General features: G+C 49.7%; 2 protein-coding genes across 3 annotated transcripts in view; both read left to right on the top strand.

The window, feature by feature from the left end:
- Positions 1 to 6269, top strand: part of FBP1 (fructose-bisphosphatase 1) — a 33810-nt gene extending 27541 nt beyond the window's left edge. Inside the window, exons 5-7 of the mRNA XM_032266425.1 lie at positions 2354 to 2579; positions 3817 to 3936; positions 5831 to 6269. Coding sequence (XP_032122316.1) covers positions 2354 to 2579; positions 3817 to 3936; positions 5831 to 6022 — 538 coding nt within the window. The 3' untranslated portion in view covers positions 6023 to 6269. The remainder of the gene's footprint in view (positions 1 to 2353; positions 2580 to 3816; positions 3937 to 5830) is intronic.
- Positions 6270 to 9740: 3471 nt separating this feature from the next.
- The window catches only part of LOC116541913 (fructose-1,6-bisphosphatase isozyme 2), a 45288-nt gene continuing 36718 nt past the window's right edge, over positions 9741 to 18310 (top strand). The window contains exon 1 of one of the 2 annotated variants that reach the window (XM_032266423.1): positions 9741 to 10003. In XM_032266423.1, coding sequence (XP_032122314.1) covers positions 9756 to 10003 — 248 coding nt within the window. In that variant the 5' untranslated portion in view covers positions 9741 to 9755. Of the gene's footprint in view, positions 10004 to 14552; positions 14893 to 18310 lie in introns of those variants that run through there. The other variant, XM_032266424.1, reaches the window with a different exon arrangement.

Genomic DNA, 18310 nt, shown 5'->3' with positions numbered 1-18310 from the left:
GGTTTTTTTTTTTTTTTTTTTTTTTGAGACAGAGTCTTGCTCTGTCACCCAGGTAGAGTGCAATGGCGCGATCTCAGCTCACTGCAACCTCTGCCTCCCGGGTTCAAGTGATTCTCCTGCCTCAGCCTCCCGAGTAGCTGGGACTACAGGCATGTGCCACCACGCCTGGCTAATTTTTATATTTTTAGTAGAGATGGGGTTTCGCTGTGTTGGCCAGGCTGGTCTTGAACCCCTGACCTCAGGTGATCTGCCCGCCTTGGCCTCCCAAAGTGCTGGGATTGTAGGTGTGAGCCACCAGGCCCGGCCAACTGTTTAACTTTTAGGGATGTCCTCCTGTGACGTTAGTGAACTGTGCATAAAGTGCTTGTTGCTGGCAAAGTGAACCCCAGGAGCACACAGGGAGTGGGAACCCTCTGGGGAGCCCAGGTCTGTGTGTGGCGGGAAGGCTAACAACACAGGCTGCCTTTGCCCCAGGCTGTTAGGGAAGTGGACTTTTGCCTCCTTGGAAGCATGGGCCCTTAACAAATAAACAAGGGTAGGGTAAGGGCGCTAGTTAAAGTCTCCAAATGCGGTGACCTGGGTAGGGGTGGGAGGCGAGGTGGTTAGTGGCTGAACCAGAGCAAAGTTCTACCTGAGCCCAGGATGTGATTTCAGGCGCCGCTGATATTTGCTGACGGTGCCTCACCAGACCCTGACTGCTTCCCATTCTTCTAGTTGTTACCTGTGAGTTGGTGGAAGCAGAGAAAACATTAAATCTGTTCTTGTTTCCAGATGGCAGATGAGCGTCTCCGTAAGGACGTTTCTGTGTGTTTGAGAGTCTTTACCCTCCTCAGTCCTAAATGTTTGGAAGTGCAACGCCGTGCAGGCCTGCTGGGATTTGGTTCCAGCCCTTCTCCTTGCTGTGCCTGACGGGGTGCAGGGGTGGGGGGTGAGCCTCCCACCAGGGAGATGCTAAGTGCTTCCTCTTGGTTTGGGCTTGCTGCAAGGCCAGGCTGATGGTTTCCATTAAGACCACTGACAGCTGTACCTGGGTTTCTAGCAGGCTTTCACTTTGTGGGAGCGTTTATGTTTCATCTCCATACACAAACTTACCCCCTTTGCACCGTGGACAGTCTGGCTGGACCCTGTGCTCTGCACACAGCATCTGTCGTGAGATGACTTTCTATCCATTTTTTGTTAAAGACATTTATTTATTTTCGTACCAATGATAAAAGAATATTCCTGTATATTTGTGGTCAAGCATTTTGAAGATATTGAAAAACACATAAAAGTAAAAAAGCGGAATCACTTCCAATGACACTTTTCAATGGCCACTGTGAATTCCTCCCTCCCTCACTGTCTGTCTGATTGCAATGTACTCCGTCTGAGTAGGAACCAGTTTTTGCTGTGGGAATAAATGGCTAGGCAGAGAGGTGTTGATAGGACTTTTTTCTTTTCAACTCTTGTGTCAGTGGTCAAGCCTGTCCTAAATGGGCAGAGCCCGAACCCATAACAATCCCCAGTCCGGAGCAGTGAGACTTCTGCAACGCTTTTCCTCCAGATCCAAATCTCCTTTGAAGAACCCCAAGCTTAAAGGCCTAAGCTCAACACTGGGCTGTGTGGGAGGAGGCAGTCAGAAAAGCTTTGGATGCCAGCGAGCAAAGGCAAAGAAGTTACCTATGCGGGACTCAAAACTCAGGGTTCTACTTTATTACCTAGTTCTCCCTTTTGGGAGAACTTTCGTCAGGATAGAAATGTAAAGCCAAGAACATCACTGAGCACTTCAGTGTCACTCGGGACTGATCCCACAGTGGCCAGTGTCTCCTGAGAGCCTACTGCCTGAACAAACTCTTTTTTTCTGTTGGGTGAAGGCATACTCATCTTATATTGCTTTGGACACACAGTTCTTTTTTTTTTATTATTACATTTTAGGCTTTGGGGTACATGTGAAGAACATGCAAGATAGTTGCATAGGTACACACATGGGAGTGTGATTTGCTGCCTTCCACCCCTTCACCTACATCTGGCATTTCTCCCCATGCTCTCTCTCCCCAACTCCCCACCCCCCACTGTCGCTCCCCTATTTCCCCCCAACAGACCCCAGTGTGTAGTGCTCCCCTCCCTGGGACACACAGTTCTTACTCTCTTGCAGGCTTAGCAGTTGTTTTACAAGTCTGCTCTCCCTATTTTTGTGTGGCTTCTTTCTTGTTTTGCTGAAATCATTTGCGAACAAAGTCAAAAGTCTCCGTTACCACCCTGATGGGTTCTCCAGCATCCTCTTGCCTCCCTTCACCCCATTCACAGTTCCAGGAGAATCTGGCAGGTGTTGTGGGGCCCAGGATGAGCTGTGCCGGTGGCCATGACCCCAGCCCAGCGCAGCCCAGCCCATCCCCTGCCTCATCCAGGCCTGGGGGAGAGGGTGCACTCCTCATCTCTCTGCCTTTCCTTCCTTGTCTCAAAAGGCCATCGGGGAGTTCATTTTGGTGGACAAGGATGTGAAGATCAAAAAGAAAGGTAAAATCTACAGCCTTAACGAGGGCTACGCCAAGGACTTTGACCCTGCTGTCACTGAGTATGTCCAGAGGAAGAAGTTCCCCCCAGTAAGTGAGGGCCTAGGGAGGATGGTGCTGGGTCTGGGCATCTGGCACCAGGGGCCATTCTGGAGGCAGGGGCATCCCCCCGAGATGAAAGCCATCCCTGGGATCGAGGGCCTTGGACCTCATGTGGGGCTCCTGAGCAGTGTGGAAATCTGTTGGTTGATGATTTACCCCGGAGGGGGAAGGGAAGCAGGGATGGGGAGTAGAGTGGGCTTCCGTCTACACTGAGCCCCTGATGAAGTTCTCACCGTAGTACTGGGGACTGGAATTCTTGCCCTGAGACATCAAAATCAGTCTCCATTTCAGCCTTTGCTACTTTCTCTTGGCAGAAGGAAATTAGGATAACAAAGTTAATCAAATGCCTGAATTCATGGCAATAAAACATCTTCCCTTCTGGGGTCCATGGTCCCAGATGGCACAAAATGTGGTTCCCCCACCCAAATGCCTCCGAGTGGTGTCTGCCCCTCACCGGGCCTGCCTGAGATGCATCTGTCAATCATGTCGAGACTGAGAGTGCCCATTGTGGCATCTCCCTAAAGAGGCTGCAAGCTAGTGCACGTGAAGAGAAGAAATGGTTGAGCATGGAGCTCGCTCTATGTGGAATATCGGATTTTGTCCTTTCTTTGTTTAAAAGCCATTGATGGCTGCTGTTTGCTGGAGATGAAGCTCCAATGTTGTTTGCAGGATGTTCAGGGAGCCTCAGATCTGCCCCAGGCTCTGTCTCCAGCTTATTCATCTCTCCTTTCACCTTACCCTGGATTCCCCTCCTGCCCCAACCTCTGCACTCACACACCCGAGTCCCGCGGGCTGCTCCTCCAGGTCCATTTCCCTCATTGCTAAGCAGATGCTTTTGCAGTTTCCTGTCCTGTAAAATACACACCGACTCCCACCCCTGCCCAGTTCCTCAGCTTGGTAACAAACCTTCTCAGCCTTTAAGCCACTAAATGGTGTAAATTTAGTAATGCCTGCCTCAGCTCCATAGCCAGAATCAACCATATCCTTGTTGGGGCCTCTGTGGGTAATCTGACCTATTGTGAGATGATGAGAGGCTGTCTCCACTTTTCCATTTTCTATTTATTGAGAACAGGATTCTTCATCACATTTTTTCAGCACAGCCCCAAATGCAGCCCTCGTAGGCGCTCTGTGAATGGATGTGGAATCAAAGAAACTTCGGAGACACAAAGAAAATCCTCTTTTTTATTTTCTGCAACCCTAATTCTTGCTGGTCTTAACCTTGCAGGATAATTCAGCCCCCTATGGTGCCAGGTACGTGGGCTCCATGGTGGCTGATGTTCACCGCACTCTGGTCTACGGAGGGATATTTCTGTACCCCGCTAACAAGAAGAGCCCCAACGGAAAGGTAAGTGTGTCCCCTGGAGAGGAAATGAGGAGCAGATTTCACTTGCAGCCCATGCGATTTGGTTTAGGAAGAAGAAAGGTTTTGCTAGTGGTTACGCTCCTTGGTAGGTCACTAAGGGTGTCTGTAGCATATTCTTGTATGGATTAAAGATAAAGCCAGATGATATCAACTAAAGATAAAAATAGTCTTGAGAGCCCTTCTAGTGCTGTGGCAAAAGGGAATTAATGGTCAGGATGGACTAAAAGTCCTTAGGGCTTCCAGTGGGTACATGGCTTGGCTTGGGCAAAATGAATTCCACTCATAAAGTGAAAGGAAACAAGCCAGCCTCACTTCCAAGGCAGCAAATCAAATATGTCTTCCCAATAGAAGTCTTTGATTGCTTTCAAAAGGTGTAAAACAGAGGTAACTAGTGAGTCAACATCTCCTGCTTGGAAAATGTTACCTTTCAGAGGAAGAAAGACTCTCTGGGGAAACCTAGGGCTTTCGGGTGACCCATCACCACCGACCCACCAGTCCAAGCCCACAGTGTTCTCGGCAGGCTGGAGGGTGGCTGTGCTCCCCCACGCTGGCTCAGAGCCGCCCTGGCTTTCCTTCTGCCAGGGTGACAATGCGCTTCCTTCCCAAGTATTGTGTCCTCCTTATGTTTTCCCAGTGGACAGATGGCTTTTTTTTTTTTTTTTTTTTTTTGACAGAGTCTTACTCTGTTACCCAGGCTGGAGTGCAGTGGCGCGATCTCAGTTCACTGCAACCTCCGCCTCCCAGGTTCAAGTGATTCTCCTGCCTCAGCCTCCCAAGTAGCTGGGATTACAGGTGCCCACCACCACGCCCAGCTACTTTTTATATTTTTAGCAGAGACGGGATTTCACCACGTTGTCCTGAACTCCTGACTTCAAGTGATCCACCCGCCTTGGCCTCCCAAAGTGCTGGTATTAACAGGTGTGAGCCACCACGCCCAGCTGCCTTTTTATTTTTATTTTTTTTAATGCAAGAGAACAGGAACAACAATCCCCTTAAACTCGTTGGAAACCTGTGTACCTGGATGTATTCAGGTCTGTCTGCAGCATGTGGCATCTGGAGTGAAGGTGTTTCTATTTACTGAAAACATTACCCAGCTGTAGCTGCCTCAGGCATCTCAACCTGTGTGGTTAGCCTGCTTTCCAGAACTTTTCTCTAAAGCTCCCCAAATTGTTCCTGAACACAAATATTGAGGCTCCTGTATTTTTTTTTTTCAGTTTTTCAAAAGTAGCCATGACACCTATATGGAAATGAGTCGGGAAACACCTGCAGAAGGCTGTGGCTCAGTAGGCAGACTGCATGGAAAGGCATGCGGTACAAAGTTAATATGCAAAAGTCTATGCCAGGGTATAGAATACACTGAATTTCAACCCACAAGCCTTCGGAGAATCGTAAAAGGAATGCATGCCGAGTTGCAAACAATATCGCACTGTTTGGACAAGCCAGTCTGCTTTCCAGATGTCTGTAGCCAGACACCACCGTGGATTTATTGAATGCATTTAGAATAGGTGAAGCTCCATCCAACACACACACAGTCACTCATTAAGTCCAGTTTCCGTAATATAAAGAGAAGGCAGTGCCTCCTTCTGCCAAAATGTCATTCTGTCCAGTATGCAGGTGGTCTGTCTTACATTTGCATCAGGTAATCTATCGCTGGTCCTGGCTTGACAAATGGTTGAATTTAACCAGATGGTTCACTGTTTGGTCTCAGATGCAACCTGAGGTCAGGGGGAGCTTTTACAGCTTCACAGGAAGGAAAAAGAGAGGATCCGTTCCCTTGGAATCTCCCACCAGCTCTTCACGTTTTGCTGCAGAAAAGTCTTTTTTTTATGCAATACCTTCTGGTACGAGGAGGCCTCTCTCTGGTCTTGTTTTCCAGCTGAGACTGCTGTATGAATGCAACCCCATGGCCTACGTCATGGAGAAGGCTGGGGGAATGGCCACCACCGGGAAGGAGGCCGTGTTAGACGTCATTCCCACAGACATCCACCAGAGGGCGCCGATAGTCTTGGGGTCTCCGGACGACGTGCTGGAGTTCCTGCAGGTGTGCAAGAAGCACTCTGCCCAGTGAACACCTGCCCTGCCTGCGTCCCGGAGAATGGCCTCTACCTGGACCGTTTGTCTCCCACAGCAGCACCCCGACCTGCTGTGCACCTCACATTCCTAGATAGCAGAAATAAAACGCACGGCTATTTTCACCATCAGATGCTGTAGAATGCTTGGCACTCCCTAACCAAAATACTGTCTCCGACACGCCACTGGTGGCGACATGTATTTAGAGTGGATGGAGGAGAAATAAACTTATTTCTCCTTTTAAAGAAAGTCTTCATTGCTTTGTGTCCAATGATGATGACGATGACTGCTGATGCGTATAACATTAGATAACTCAGGTAGTCTTCACAACAACCCAGTGAATCAGAAACTCTGAATAATCCATTTTATAGATGACAGAATGGACGAGGAGAGGTGAAGTGACTGGCTCAAGGCTTCCGGCCAATGAGTGGCAGAGCGGGGACCTGAGTGCAGGCAGTCTGGCCACTGGGAGCCAGCATACGGCTTTCCCTGCATGTGGTCCCATTCAGGCCTGGCCCCTTGTTCCTCAGCCTTGTTCAGGATTGCAGCTGAGGAACAACGTAGCCTGAACATGGTGGCTCATGCCCTCCTAGAAATGGGGGAGCTGATGGCTTACTGGTGGTACCTGCGTGTGGCCCCCTGGCCTCCCAAGCACAGATGTAACCACCTGAGTCGCAAATCAAGGTTTACTTGTTACCAAGTGACAATTTTTTCTATAAAAGCACAGCACTTTACTCCCCTCACAAAGCCTAATACCCCCTACAGTCTGGTTACCATAGATAAAGGATTCACTACAAGGACAGGGTTGAAGGAAATGCAATTTGTTGCCAGCAAGCGGGCTTCTCACTAAAGTCTCTATAGACATGGTTTCTCCCTCCACTGACCCTGGTCTTACTGGATCAGAGTCCAAGATTGTGGCAAGCTCTCTCAGGTGCTAGGTAACACCTAAGTGGCCCTTCTCGAGCACTGGATTTAAAATAGATCTGTCCATAGAATTCCACTTGGGAACTAAAAACAGGTGTCTGTGTCAATCCTGCTCCTTCGCCTTCAAACACTCCCCATTCACTCCACATTCTCTCAGCAGGAAACTGTGTGATTTTCAGCACTGGATCGCCTTCTGTCCACTGACCACACCCAACACCAGTATTTCCCCACTCTAGCTGGGGCTGCCCTCTGGAAAGTCCCCTGATGCACAAAGCACCTTTTGAGATTTAAACTTTTTGTAACTCAGCTGGCATCTGGTTCTCAAAGCATGGAGGGAGAGACCTGTGGTCTGGGAGTCTTTTCCTGCCTTTTTTTTTTTTTTTTTTTTTTTGAGATGGAGTCTCTGTCCTCCAGCTTGGAATGCGGTGGCCCGATCTCGGCTCACTGCAACCTCTACCTCCCAGGTTCAAGCAATTCTCCTGCCCCAGCCTCCCGAGTAGCTGAGATTACAGGCATGCACCACCACGCCTGGCTAATTTTTGTATTTTTAGTAGAGATGGTGTTTCACCATGTTGACCAGGCTGGTCTTGAACTCCTGACCTCAAGTGATCCGCCCGCCTCAGCCTCCCAAAGTGCTGGGATTACAGGCATGAGCCAATCCACCTGACCCTTTTCTGCTATTGAGATGGCACAGTGCTGTTTCCCTACAGCATTCTTAGAGGCTCTGTAGTCTCACATACTTGACCTGAAAGTCACATTCTAAGTCTTCTAAGCAAATCTACAGAGGAGCTGCTCCACCATGGCACGCTTGCTGCTCAGTCCTTTGTCAAAGGTTAGGAAAGCATCTGCCCAGCTCAACTGGAGGCATCTGACTCCCTGGCCTCGCCACCATGGCAGGCTAGCAATAGCATGTGCCACCGGGCATTTGATGGAACTCCCTGTGACCAGGAGGGAGGTCAAAGCTCACCTGAGCATCACTGGTTCCCAGAGTTTCCCACCGTGGCCTAGTCCTCATGTCCAGAATTGGGAGGAGTTCAAGATGCCTTTGGTGGGCTGAATGGTATTCCCCCAAAAGACTCGTCCATGTGCAAACCCTGGAACCTCTGAATGTGACCCCCATTTAGAACGAGGGTCTTTGCAGATCTAACTAAAGTAAGAAGTAAGATGAGATCAGCCTCGATTGCCTGCATTAGGGTGGGCTGTCCTCTGATGCCATGCATCTTTGTGCAGGTTCATGATGTGGCAGGAGCCTGGAGGAGCTGCTGCCCTGCCTGCGTGAGCCTGGGACGGGAGGGAGGAACAAACCTTTGCTGCGTTAAGCCACGGGGATTTCAGGTTTATTCGCTGCTGCACCATAACGTAGGCTATGCTGACTAGGCTTGGCCGAGCTTGGTAACGTTTCCAACCTCTCTGAGTCTCCCTTTCTTCATTTGCAAAATGTTAATTGTCGTATCTATTGTAGTTAAGGTCATTTTCACTGTAGGTCGCAGACACTTATTTATTCTGGCTAAGGCAGAAAGGGAATTTTTTGGAAAGCTTCAGGGGACTCTCCTGAACCCCAGCACCCACTGCTTTCCTAATCCCGAAGACACATCCTTCGTCCCAGCACGGCCATCCAGTCCACTCTATCTCCATGTCTCACACCAAGTTCCCCGGAGGAAAAAACTGACTGTCTTAGCTTGTGTCCAGTTAGCTGCAGCCGTAGACCAGGGTCACATAAGACAAACGTGGCCCTGGGTTTTCTTCTTACGGGCAGGGCACACTTCTCTCTAAGATGGGGATCATGGGCTGAGCAGATATCCCAAAGGGTCTGCCATGCTGGAAGCAGAAATGCTGAGGTTTCATGCAAGAGCATTTGCTGGGGTCACTTGAGGGAGTGCATGGAAAGCATCCTGGCAGAGTTTTGCTAACAGAGAATATGCCCTCAGCTAGTCCTCTACAGTCAAAGCCCAGATCCTAGCCTTCAGGTGGAGGCCCCACCTGCGAACTGCCCTAAGACTGCCTTACTGTTCAGAGACTCTGTCCTCACTCCTTCCATGCAGGCCTGCAAGAACCCTTCGCCAAGAAGAGCGAGCCCATAAATAGCTTTGGATGCATCAGTGACACTGAAAAAGCTGTGAGCTGGACCCTGCCCCCACTTCCTTTGGGCCTTCTAGACGCCCTGTGTGTCTGGGCTGTTCTGTGCCCTGAAAGAACTTTGGCATTTGCTGAAAGGTCACCAGCTGCAATTTCAGACCATGTAGGTAACTCGAACTTCTAACATTTAAATGTAACTGGAAGAGGCGTGACAGCTGCACAGGCGCCAGCCTGGGCTGGAGGGAGGCAGAAATAGCAGGCGCTCCCTTGGATCCCTTTATGGAGTGAGCTGACTTATAAATGACACTGGCCAATTCCCCTCCCTCCTGATCCCCAAATTATTCAGGCTTCTGCTTGTCCTTGACACCCACCGTGCCGGGCAACCAGGGCCTCTCAAGAGATCCATGCAAAGCACTGGCGTGCTTGTTTCACTTCCAATCTGTCAGGAACAGATATGTTAATAAAACATGATATAAAGAATTACAGGAGGGGCCGATAAACACATGCTGAACATCACTAATCATGAGGACGATGCAACTCTAGGCCACAGTGAGAAACCACTTCACACCCTTGAGGATGGCTACTGTAAGAACAAACAAACAACACACAACAAGTGCTGGCAAGCAGGTGGGGACCCCGGGACCCCTGCTCACCCTGGGAATGTGAAATGGCGCAGCCACCAAGGAAAAGGGTGTAGCAGTTCCTCCAGAAATTAGACATGGGATTACCGTATGATCCTGCAGGTCCACTTCTGGACACAGCCCCAAGAGAATCAAAAGCAGGGCCTTGAACAGCATTATCACACCAGCCCGGAGGTGGAGGCAGCCCACGTGGCCATGAGGGGGATGGATAAACAGACTGTGCTGTGTCCATACCATGGAGTGCTGCTGAGCCTCGGGGGGGGGACTCTGACCCACGCCACAACATGCCGGGATGGTGAGGACATCGTGCTGAGTGAAATAAGCCAGTCGCAGCAGGACAGAGAGTGTATGTATGTAGCCAAATTCATAGAGATGGAGAGCAGAATGGCGGGTGCCAGGGACTAGAGGGGGATGGGAAGTTCTTGTTTAATGGGTACAGAATTTCGGTTTGCAAAATTTGAATTTGGGATTCTGACTGTAATCGGGATCTAGAACTGTTCTATCATGCGAGACCCCTTTGTCCTGTCCCCTCCCTGTACCCCTATTCCCGTGGCAGCTACTGAGAGTTCTCTGTCCCCAAGGGTGTGCATTCTGGAGAGTCCCCTACGAATGGAATCAGACTGTAGATACTGGAGGCTGCTGCTGTCACTCCACACAGTGCCTCTGAGCCCGGTGGCACTAGTGTTTGTGTGTTGTTTAACAGTTTTCCATTGTGCGGCTCTCCCAGTGTGTTCACCCATGCACTGTTGAGCTTTTGGGTGTCTGCAGTTCCCAGTTTAACTAGAGCTGCTGTAAATAGGTGTGTATGTTTTTGTGTGAATATACATTCTCAGCATTGTTTTGCAACATCACAGGGGAAACCCGTTTAATCAGATAACAATGTTAGCTTCTAAAGGAAACCTGAAAACCAATCAACCAGGCCTCCGTCTTCACCCTGAAGTCATTTACTGGCCCGGAACGGGAAGATGCAGCCACTCTCTTTTTGTAATTCTGTCAGGGGAATCATCTCTGCTCTCCCCGTGTGAAAGGCAAAGCTTATTTGTTAATGGCAACGTGATGTGTTCGGATCAAGATAAGCCCCATTCTGCTGTTTTCACAATTCCCAGAAGCTCTTGGGAAAGGAAGAGTTTTCCAAGTTTGATCCTCATGATGTCAAAATTAAACCGTTCTCACCCAAAAGATGATAGCTCCTGTTATTAGCTTATTATTGTTATTAAACTGATACTGAGTGTCAGGGGTGAACGGATTAATACAAAATGGCATCTTTATTTAGATGAGTCTTTCATTAAACAGGAGCAAACGGAGTAAAACACAGTGGAATGGCCTTTTCTCCAGCTTTCATTAGGAAAGTTGGGCTGATTATTATGTCTGCATTGTAGCGCCTTCCAGAAGAAACATGAACTAGAAATGACAGCCATGTCTGTGCCTTACCCTTAGCAACTGACAGAAGTGAAGCTGTTACAGAAGACTCTCCTGCTGATAACTGTTTCCCAGTGTATTTCTCAACGTGACAGTATTGTTCTGAATGATGAACAATTCATCTGGATTTGGAGACACTTGGAAGCAGTGATAATGTGTCTTTTATTTTTATTTTTTGTTTTTATTTTTTTTGGAGACAGAGTTTCGCTCTTGTTACCCAGGCTGGAGTGCAATGGCGCGATCTCCGCTCACCGCAACCTCCGCCTCCTGGGTTCAGGCAATTCTCCTGCCTCAACCTCCTGAGTAGCTGGGATTACAGGCACACGCCACCATGCCCAGCTAATTTTTTTTTTTGTAGTTTTAGTAGAGACGGGGTTTCACCATGTTGACCAGGATGGTCTCGATCTCTTGACCTCGTGATCCACCCGCCTCGGCCTCCCAAAGTGCTGGGATTACAGGCATGAGCCACCGCGCCCGGCCGTGTGTTTTCAAAACGAAGGGAAAACAATACAGTTAGGGATCATGAGGTCTAATCCCATTTTTAAAAATTTTAAGTCAGAGCCTCGATGTCACCCAGGGTGCAGTGGCGTGGTGCCATCTTGGCTCACTGCAACCTCTGCCTCCCAGGTTCAAGTGATCCTCCGACCTCAGCCTCCTGAGTAGCTGGAACCACAGGTGCACACCACCACACTGGCTAATTTTTCTATTTCTTATAGAGACAGGGTTTCTCTATGTTGGCCAGGCTGGTCTTGAATTCCTGGGCTCAAGTGATCCCCCTGCCTTGGTCCCCCAAAGTGCTGGGATTACAGAGGTAAGCCACTGCACCCGGCCAAATCTTCTAAATTGAGGCATCTGAGTCCCAGAAGGGTCACAAATGACATGTGCTGGTTTCACTGAGTGCCTGGGCTGCGGCTGGGCCCTGAGGCTTTGATTCCCGGCCCAGCCTTCTTTCCTTTGGGTATAGACTTAGCAACACCCTGGTTTGACCCAGACAGACATTCTTGTTTCGTTATACCTAGTGATCTGTCTTGTTAAAACTTGATTCTGAGCTCATGTCTTACTCTATGTTCTAATTGTGTTAACGGGTGTATGTGCCTTGTCATGTGTGGTGCTCCGTCATCTAGGGAGGAGGAGCATCCTAGAATGAGAGAAAGTATCACAAACGAGAATGAACATGGCCGGGTGCAGTGGCTCACACCTGTAATCCCAGCACTTTGGAAGGCCAAGGTGGGCGGATTGCCTGAGCTCAAGAGTTCAAGACCAGCCTGGGCATCATGGTGAAACCCTATGTCTACTAAAATACAAAGAATTAGCGGGGCATGGAGGTGTGTGCCTGTAGTCCCAGCAACTTGGGAGGCTGAGGCAGGAGAATTGCTTAAACTGAGGAGGTGGAGGTTGCAGATAACTGAGATCACGCCACTGCACTCCAGCCTGGGTGAGAGAGTGAGACGGCTATTTCAAAAAAAAAAAAAAAAAATCGAATGAACACTGGTCTCAAGTAGCCTTGGCTGAGATTCCAGCTAGTAGCTGTGTTATCCCTAGGGAGCCCTAGTTTCCTCATCTGTAAAAATAGCGCCACTGAATCAAAGAATTGAGTGGATTATGCGTGCCACACACTGGAATAGAGGCGTCTGTCTCTCTCCATTCATCCTGAATGAAAATCACAAAAAGGGGGATGGAATCCTATATTCATTCTATTAAGAGGTGGCATATTCCTTGGTAAATAAACATGGACCTCCCCTGAAAAAATTAGAAAGCAGTCACATAGTATTTTCTTTTCTGAGGTTTATCATACCGAAGCACCCATCCAAATATAAGGTGCTTATTGTAGCATTATTTGAAGACCAAACTTAACTAAACTGCAGTGCAGCAAGCCTCTGTGTGCTGACTTGGACATCTTCCCATAATATTTACTTTCTGGAACTAAAAAAGTTGAATGACATAGCTATATTTGAGATCTTAAACCTGCATATCACGATCTACTAGTAGATCTTAGTTTTATCTGGAAGTTTGCACATAAATTGCGGGTGCCAATGCCCATCTCAGCCACTTGGTTGCCCTTTTCAACCAGCTTGGTTGATCCGATGCCAGTGCCCAGCTCCTGCTGCAGGCATCACCAGCGACCCTGATGTGGCCGATGCTGTGCACAGGGACGTCTACACAGGTGGGAGGATGAGGTCCAGGGAAATTGTTCTTTCCTGATAAAAGGGAACTGATGTGGTCGGAGCTGCTCTTGCTCCCTTCTTTGCATCTTCAACGTGGGCTAGACATTCAGAACTGCAGTGACATTTTGTGCCCACAGGATGCCAAGCAAGGGGCACAATCCGACAGACCAAGGATGGCAGAGACGAGGCAGAGAGGGGTCCCAGTGGAACCATGAACGGCTGAACGCACGCCTATGGTCTATGTGGAAATAACCCCTCACGTATAAATCGCTCTGGGTGTTTTATGACTTGCAGCTGAACACATTGTAATCGACATAACTGTCAGGGGAAAAAACCTTCAGAGAAACGTGCATGTTGTACTGTTGTGTGAAATGAGATTCTGTGTGATTGCACAATAGTTGTGTGCACGTTGAAAGACTGGAAGGGCAATAATAGGTAACAAAGTATGGAGCAGGTACTACCTAGGCACATCTCATTGCAGTCACTCTGTAAGGCGGATGCTTTATGGTTATCCTCATTTATGAGTGAGACAACCGAGGTTCCAAGGGATTTAACAACTTTCCCAAATCATGCAACCAACAGATAGCTAGCTCGGGACGCACAGCCAGGTGCGCCCGGCCCTAGAGAAAGTGCTTCCACCGCCACACACATGCCCACCAGTGCCTCTTGGGGGCACAGACTGTCAGCAGTCCTAGCAGCAGTGATTTCTGGAGAGTGGGATGGGAGGATGGGCTGGTGGTGAGTTTTTTCCTTATACCCTTCTTTAGTGTTTCCTTTATCATATGCAATTTTTGTTATAAAAGTGGACATCCAGGGATATTGACAAAGTAACACTGGTGCCAGGCACTGTGCTGGGAATATGATAGTTTTCTTCCGGGTCTGGATGTGTCCTGTGGGTATCCTCTGGTCATACATGCTGACTGGAAATGAAAAGCACTCTTTCCAAACTTATTCCAACCCTGGCTAAAGGGATTCTCCGGTTGCCATTATTTTACTATGTGACCTATGTCCCAGATAAAGTACCTGCCAGTCTGCGCCCTCTGCCCTCGGGAGAGGCAGGCCCCGCTGTCACCGTATGTGAAGAAACCTTTGGCGCCTGGAATAAAAGGGTTTTATGTATCATTTTTTTTTAATCAGCTGGATTTCTCACCTCCCACCTGTACCTAAATGGTGGCTTCTTGGTATCTTGAAAGGGGGTGCTCAGCAGGAGAAAGCAGCTCTGCATTTCTGGGCAGCCCATCCTATTTACAGACTGTTGTGGCTCCCTGGCAGCCGCCACCGTCCCCGAGGCCAGAGGGAGTTCCTTGAGGCCTCCAGCAGGTGTTTTGGTCATGTGTTTTGGGCCCTTTTCCTTAGAGGTCCTGGCAGGGCCAACACAGGTTTCTTACCGGCTTCCACACTGCGGAGCTGCAGTTCTCAGAGATAAGTGAGGTTTCCTGCCGGGAGAAAAGGATTTGAAGCATTCCAGCCACAATGACGGACAGAAGCCCCTTCGAAACTGACATGCTCACCCTGACCCGCTACGTAATGGAAAAGGGGCGTCAGGCCAAAGGGACGGGGGAGCTCACCCAGCTGCTGAACTCCATGCTGACGGCCATCAAAGCCATCTCCTCGGCCGTGCGCAAGGCCGGCCTGGCCCACCTGTGAGTCCTGGGGAGCAGGCATGGGGTACAGAGTACCCCAGGCCCAAGCAGGGTGTGGGAGCTGCAGGTGCTTTGGCAAGAAGCAGGGTCCAAAGCGTATTGGTCCTGTGTGCCCTAGTTGGAATCTGCATTTCAAGTTTCTATCATGTGTGCTCTGAGAAAGAGGACTTTGACTTGTCTTGAGAAAGGAACAAAAACGTGTTATGTAGAAATATACGTATAATTTTTCCAGCTATTATAATGATACCAAGTGCAGTGGCTTGTTGAATTAAAACATGCACCGTGTTATCATGACTTGTATTTGCACAGAGAGAGTCTCACTGGCACAAAGAAGTAGAGGGATGACCTGGAACATCTCTTTGTGTCTTTTGCAGATATGAGCGTTTTACTGTCATAACCTTTGCCAATATGTTAGGAGCCGGAAATGATTCATGACATAGGAAGCTTGGTATCTGCTCTCTCATCATCTAAAGAAGTGTTTTGCTGGCTACGTGTTTTATTTCTTCTCTGTGACTCTTTCTTTGTCTTCACCTCCCCTTGGTGTTCAGGAAACTGGGAGGTGCTGGTCCTGCGAGGAGAGCACAGAGGTTTCTTCCCCGGGGCTCTCTTTGGTGCTTTATCCAAGCACGGATGAGGCCAAGTTCACATTACAGTGCTGATGGTCCCAGCGCAGTATCCAGTTTAAGCCTGTGATAAAAAGAACCCGGCTTTCTTTGGGCTTCCCTTTTCTTAGTAGTAATTCCGGGGGAGGTCCTCTCAGGAACTGAAGGAACACATATTTTGGGGATGAGAGAGACTCAAAATGAAGAGCTAACAAAGTCAAATCATTTAAAATATTTATTCTGAACAATTTAGTGCTTTTAACACAAACAGCGATAGCATTTGATTACAAGGCATAGTGATAGCATTTGATTACAAGATGTTATCATCAAGATTGCTGCAGGCTGTATTTATATGGGGGAGGGCGTTGCCCCGGTATCAGGACCCAGGTTAAGGATGCAGTTGCTTGCTTTTTTCCTGTGTGTGGATGCCTCTGCTGTGTTTTTACCTCATTTGGCAATAACGGCCATGCTCTGCATTTAAGCGTCTTCCAGAATGTGAGAGCAGCAGGTCCCTGTCCTGCCCCTGTGGATGGCAGCCCTGCTGAGTGACGGTAGACAGGGACTTTGCCTCTCCCCGTGCGGGTCCTGCTATACTCAGCGCGGTGGCCTGAGCCCACCTCGGGATGAGTCACCCACACGAATCGGGTTCCTGCTCTGTGCTGGGATCCTGGCTAGGCAGTGGCTGCCGTGGCAGAGGTCTTGCTTATCAGCTGCAAAACTCTGACTTTGTGGCAGTTGAGCAAGGAGACAAAATGGCCCAAGGAACGGGATAATTGAGGTGCTTATAAACTTGGCACGTGTTAGCAAGTGCATGGATGACGGCTTCAGCTGCGCCTGCCCAGTTACCCAAGCCAGTGGCCGTCACCACCGCAGCTCCAAGCCCAGACCAGGTTTGCCTGTGTCTGAGCTGCTGATGACCACTAGGTGGCAGGCCCCGCGTCAGGATCCACTTTGGGCTGCTGAGGCAGAGTCCTGGGGCCAGCAGGGACCCCGTATCCCAGCTGGGACTCCATATTCTGCCAACTCAGATAGCATCCTTCCCCGGCCCCTGTGTAAGAGACACCCAGGGCGGCATCAGCAGAAGAAATTCTTTCTTTCTAAGAAGATACTCGGATTATTTTATTTTTTATTGCATTTTAGGTTTCGGGGTACATGTGAAGAACACGCAAGATTGTTGCATAGGCACACACATGGCAGTGTGATTTGCTGCCTTCCTCCCCATCACCTCTATCTGGCATTTCTCCCCGTGCTATCTCTCCCCACCTCCCCAGCTGGATTATTTTATTTTTAAAAGGCTTTGCTTCTCAGGGAGGGAAAAGGTGGTCTTCCATCCTGCAGGAGCCAGGCTGTGTGTGGCCTGTCTCATACTCCCGCCACCGCCCCAGGCAGGGGACCTCAAGCCCCTGGCTCCTTTTGGGGAGATATTGCAAGCACAGCCTCCGTGAATGCAATTGAGAAGTTATGAGAGTCTCCTTTTCCCCTTCTCGTCCTTCTTCTCCTTACGGGAAGCAGAGAGGCTGGCCTGCCCGCCCGGAGCCTCTTCCTGGTTTTCTCATGGAATGTCCCTTTAGAGACTGTCAGTGAGCTTTAGTGTCGGTCAGAACTCTACAAGATATTGTCCTATGGGCTAGAGAGCCCCTTTCACCCATCATCTCAGGTGACGCTATTGCCGCGGACTCACATCTCCTGGGGAGTTTCCATTCTTTCCAGGAGGAGGGATGCTGCCCAGTGCTTGGAGGGAGGGTGCAGGGGGTGGCTGGGGGGGTGTTAGACGGATGAGAGGGGATTTGCAAAGTACAAGACAGAGCCTGTTTCTCAGCTCTGCCCACCTCAGGCCTGGGCCCCAGCTCTTCATTCTCCAGAGGCCAAGTGCACCCAGATTCCATATCATCCCAGAGCCCGCATTTGTGGTCCCCTGAAACTCAGATGCAGTCAACCCCGTTTTGTGGCTGCTGTTGCTTGCTTTTGTCTTGACCAGTAGGCACAGCCTTTGGGGTGAGGCTGCCGGGAGTGTTTTCCAAGGCAGCTGACTGCCCAAATCATGGTTCCTCAGACACCAGATGATGCCCCACGGGTGGGGGGTGTTGTTGGGGGCTGAGGTGGCGGTGCCGTTCAGGGAAGAGGGTGGGAAATGAGTTTGTCCCCGACTTAAGGTAGATCAGCTCTCAGCCCTGGCTGCTTGTTAGAACCGCCTGAGATTTCCTTCTGCAGATGGCGTTCACATGGGGAGGGAAGGGAAGTTCCTTTCTTGTCACCGTTTCCTCATAACTCAGTGAACAGACATGGAGCACGTGCTGTGGGTCTGGGCACTGCGGAAACAGACAGAAGGACAGGCCCTGCCCTCTGCAAGCAGGTCATGCAGCAGGAAGCTGGTCTGTGAGCGTGGTGAGCACTGCAGAGGAATGATCAGGTGTGCCTGGTGTGTGGGGCACATGTGAGAGGACCAGGGAGGCATGCCAGAGAGGCAAAGGAGGGAGAGCAGGAAGAAAGCTGGGTAGAGAGCACTGCTGTGGTGGGAACGTCATTAATCAAGGCGAGAAGGACTGGAGCCCCTCGCTGGGTGCTGGCCCAGGGTGTCTGCAGCTATTGGAACGTGAGAGGGAGGCAGGGTGGCTGAGCCTCGCTGCAGTGGGGCAGGGTGGACACACAACAGATACGGCTTCCTTCAAGATGGAAAGAAATTCCCTGCCATTGTGGAGCTCACAGACAGTGAACAGGAGCTAGATGGTGGTCAGGGCAGGGGAGAAAATGCATCAAGTAAGATGTCGGGGACCAGGGGATGCCACTGTAGATAGACCGCCAGAGAAGGCACCACT

Source organism: Sapajus apella, unplaced genomic scaffold (genome assembly GCF_009761245.1).
Source record: "Sapajus apella isolate SASKATOON/1434 unplaced genomic scaffold, GSC_monkey_1.0 scaffold158, whole genome shotgun sequence".
Taxonomy (NCBI): Eukaryota; Metazoa; Chordata; class Mammalia; order Primates; family Cebidae; genus Sapajus; species Sapajus apella.
The sequence above is the reverse complement of the archived record's forward strand: the minus strand, read 5'-3'. Positions and strand labels throughout refer to the sequence as shown.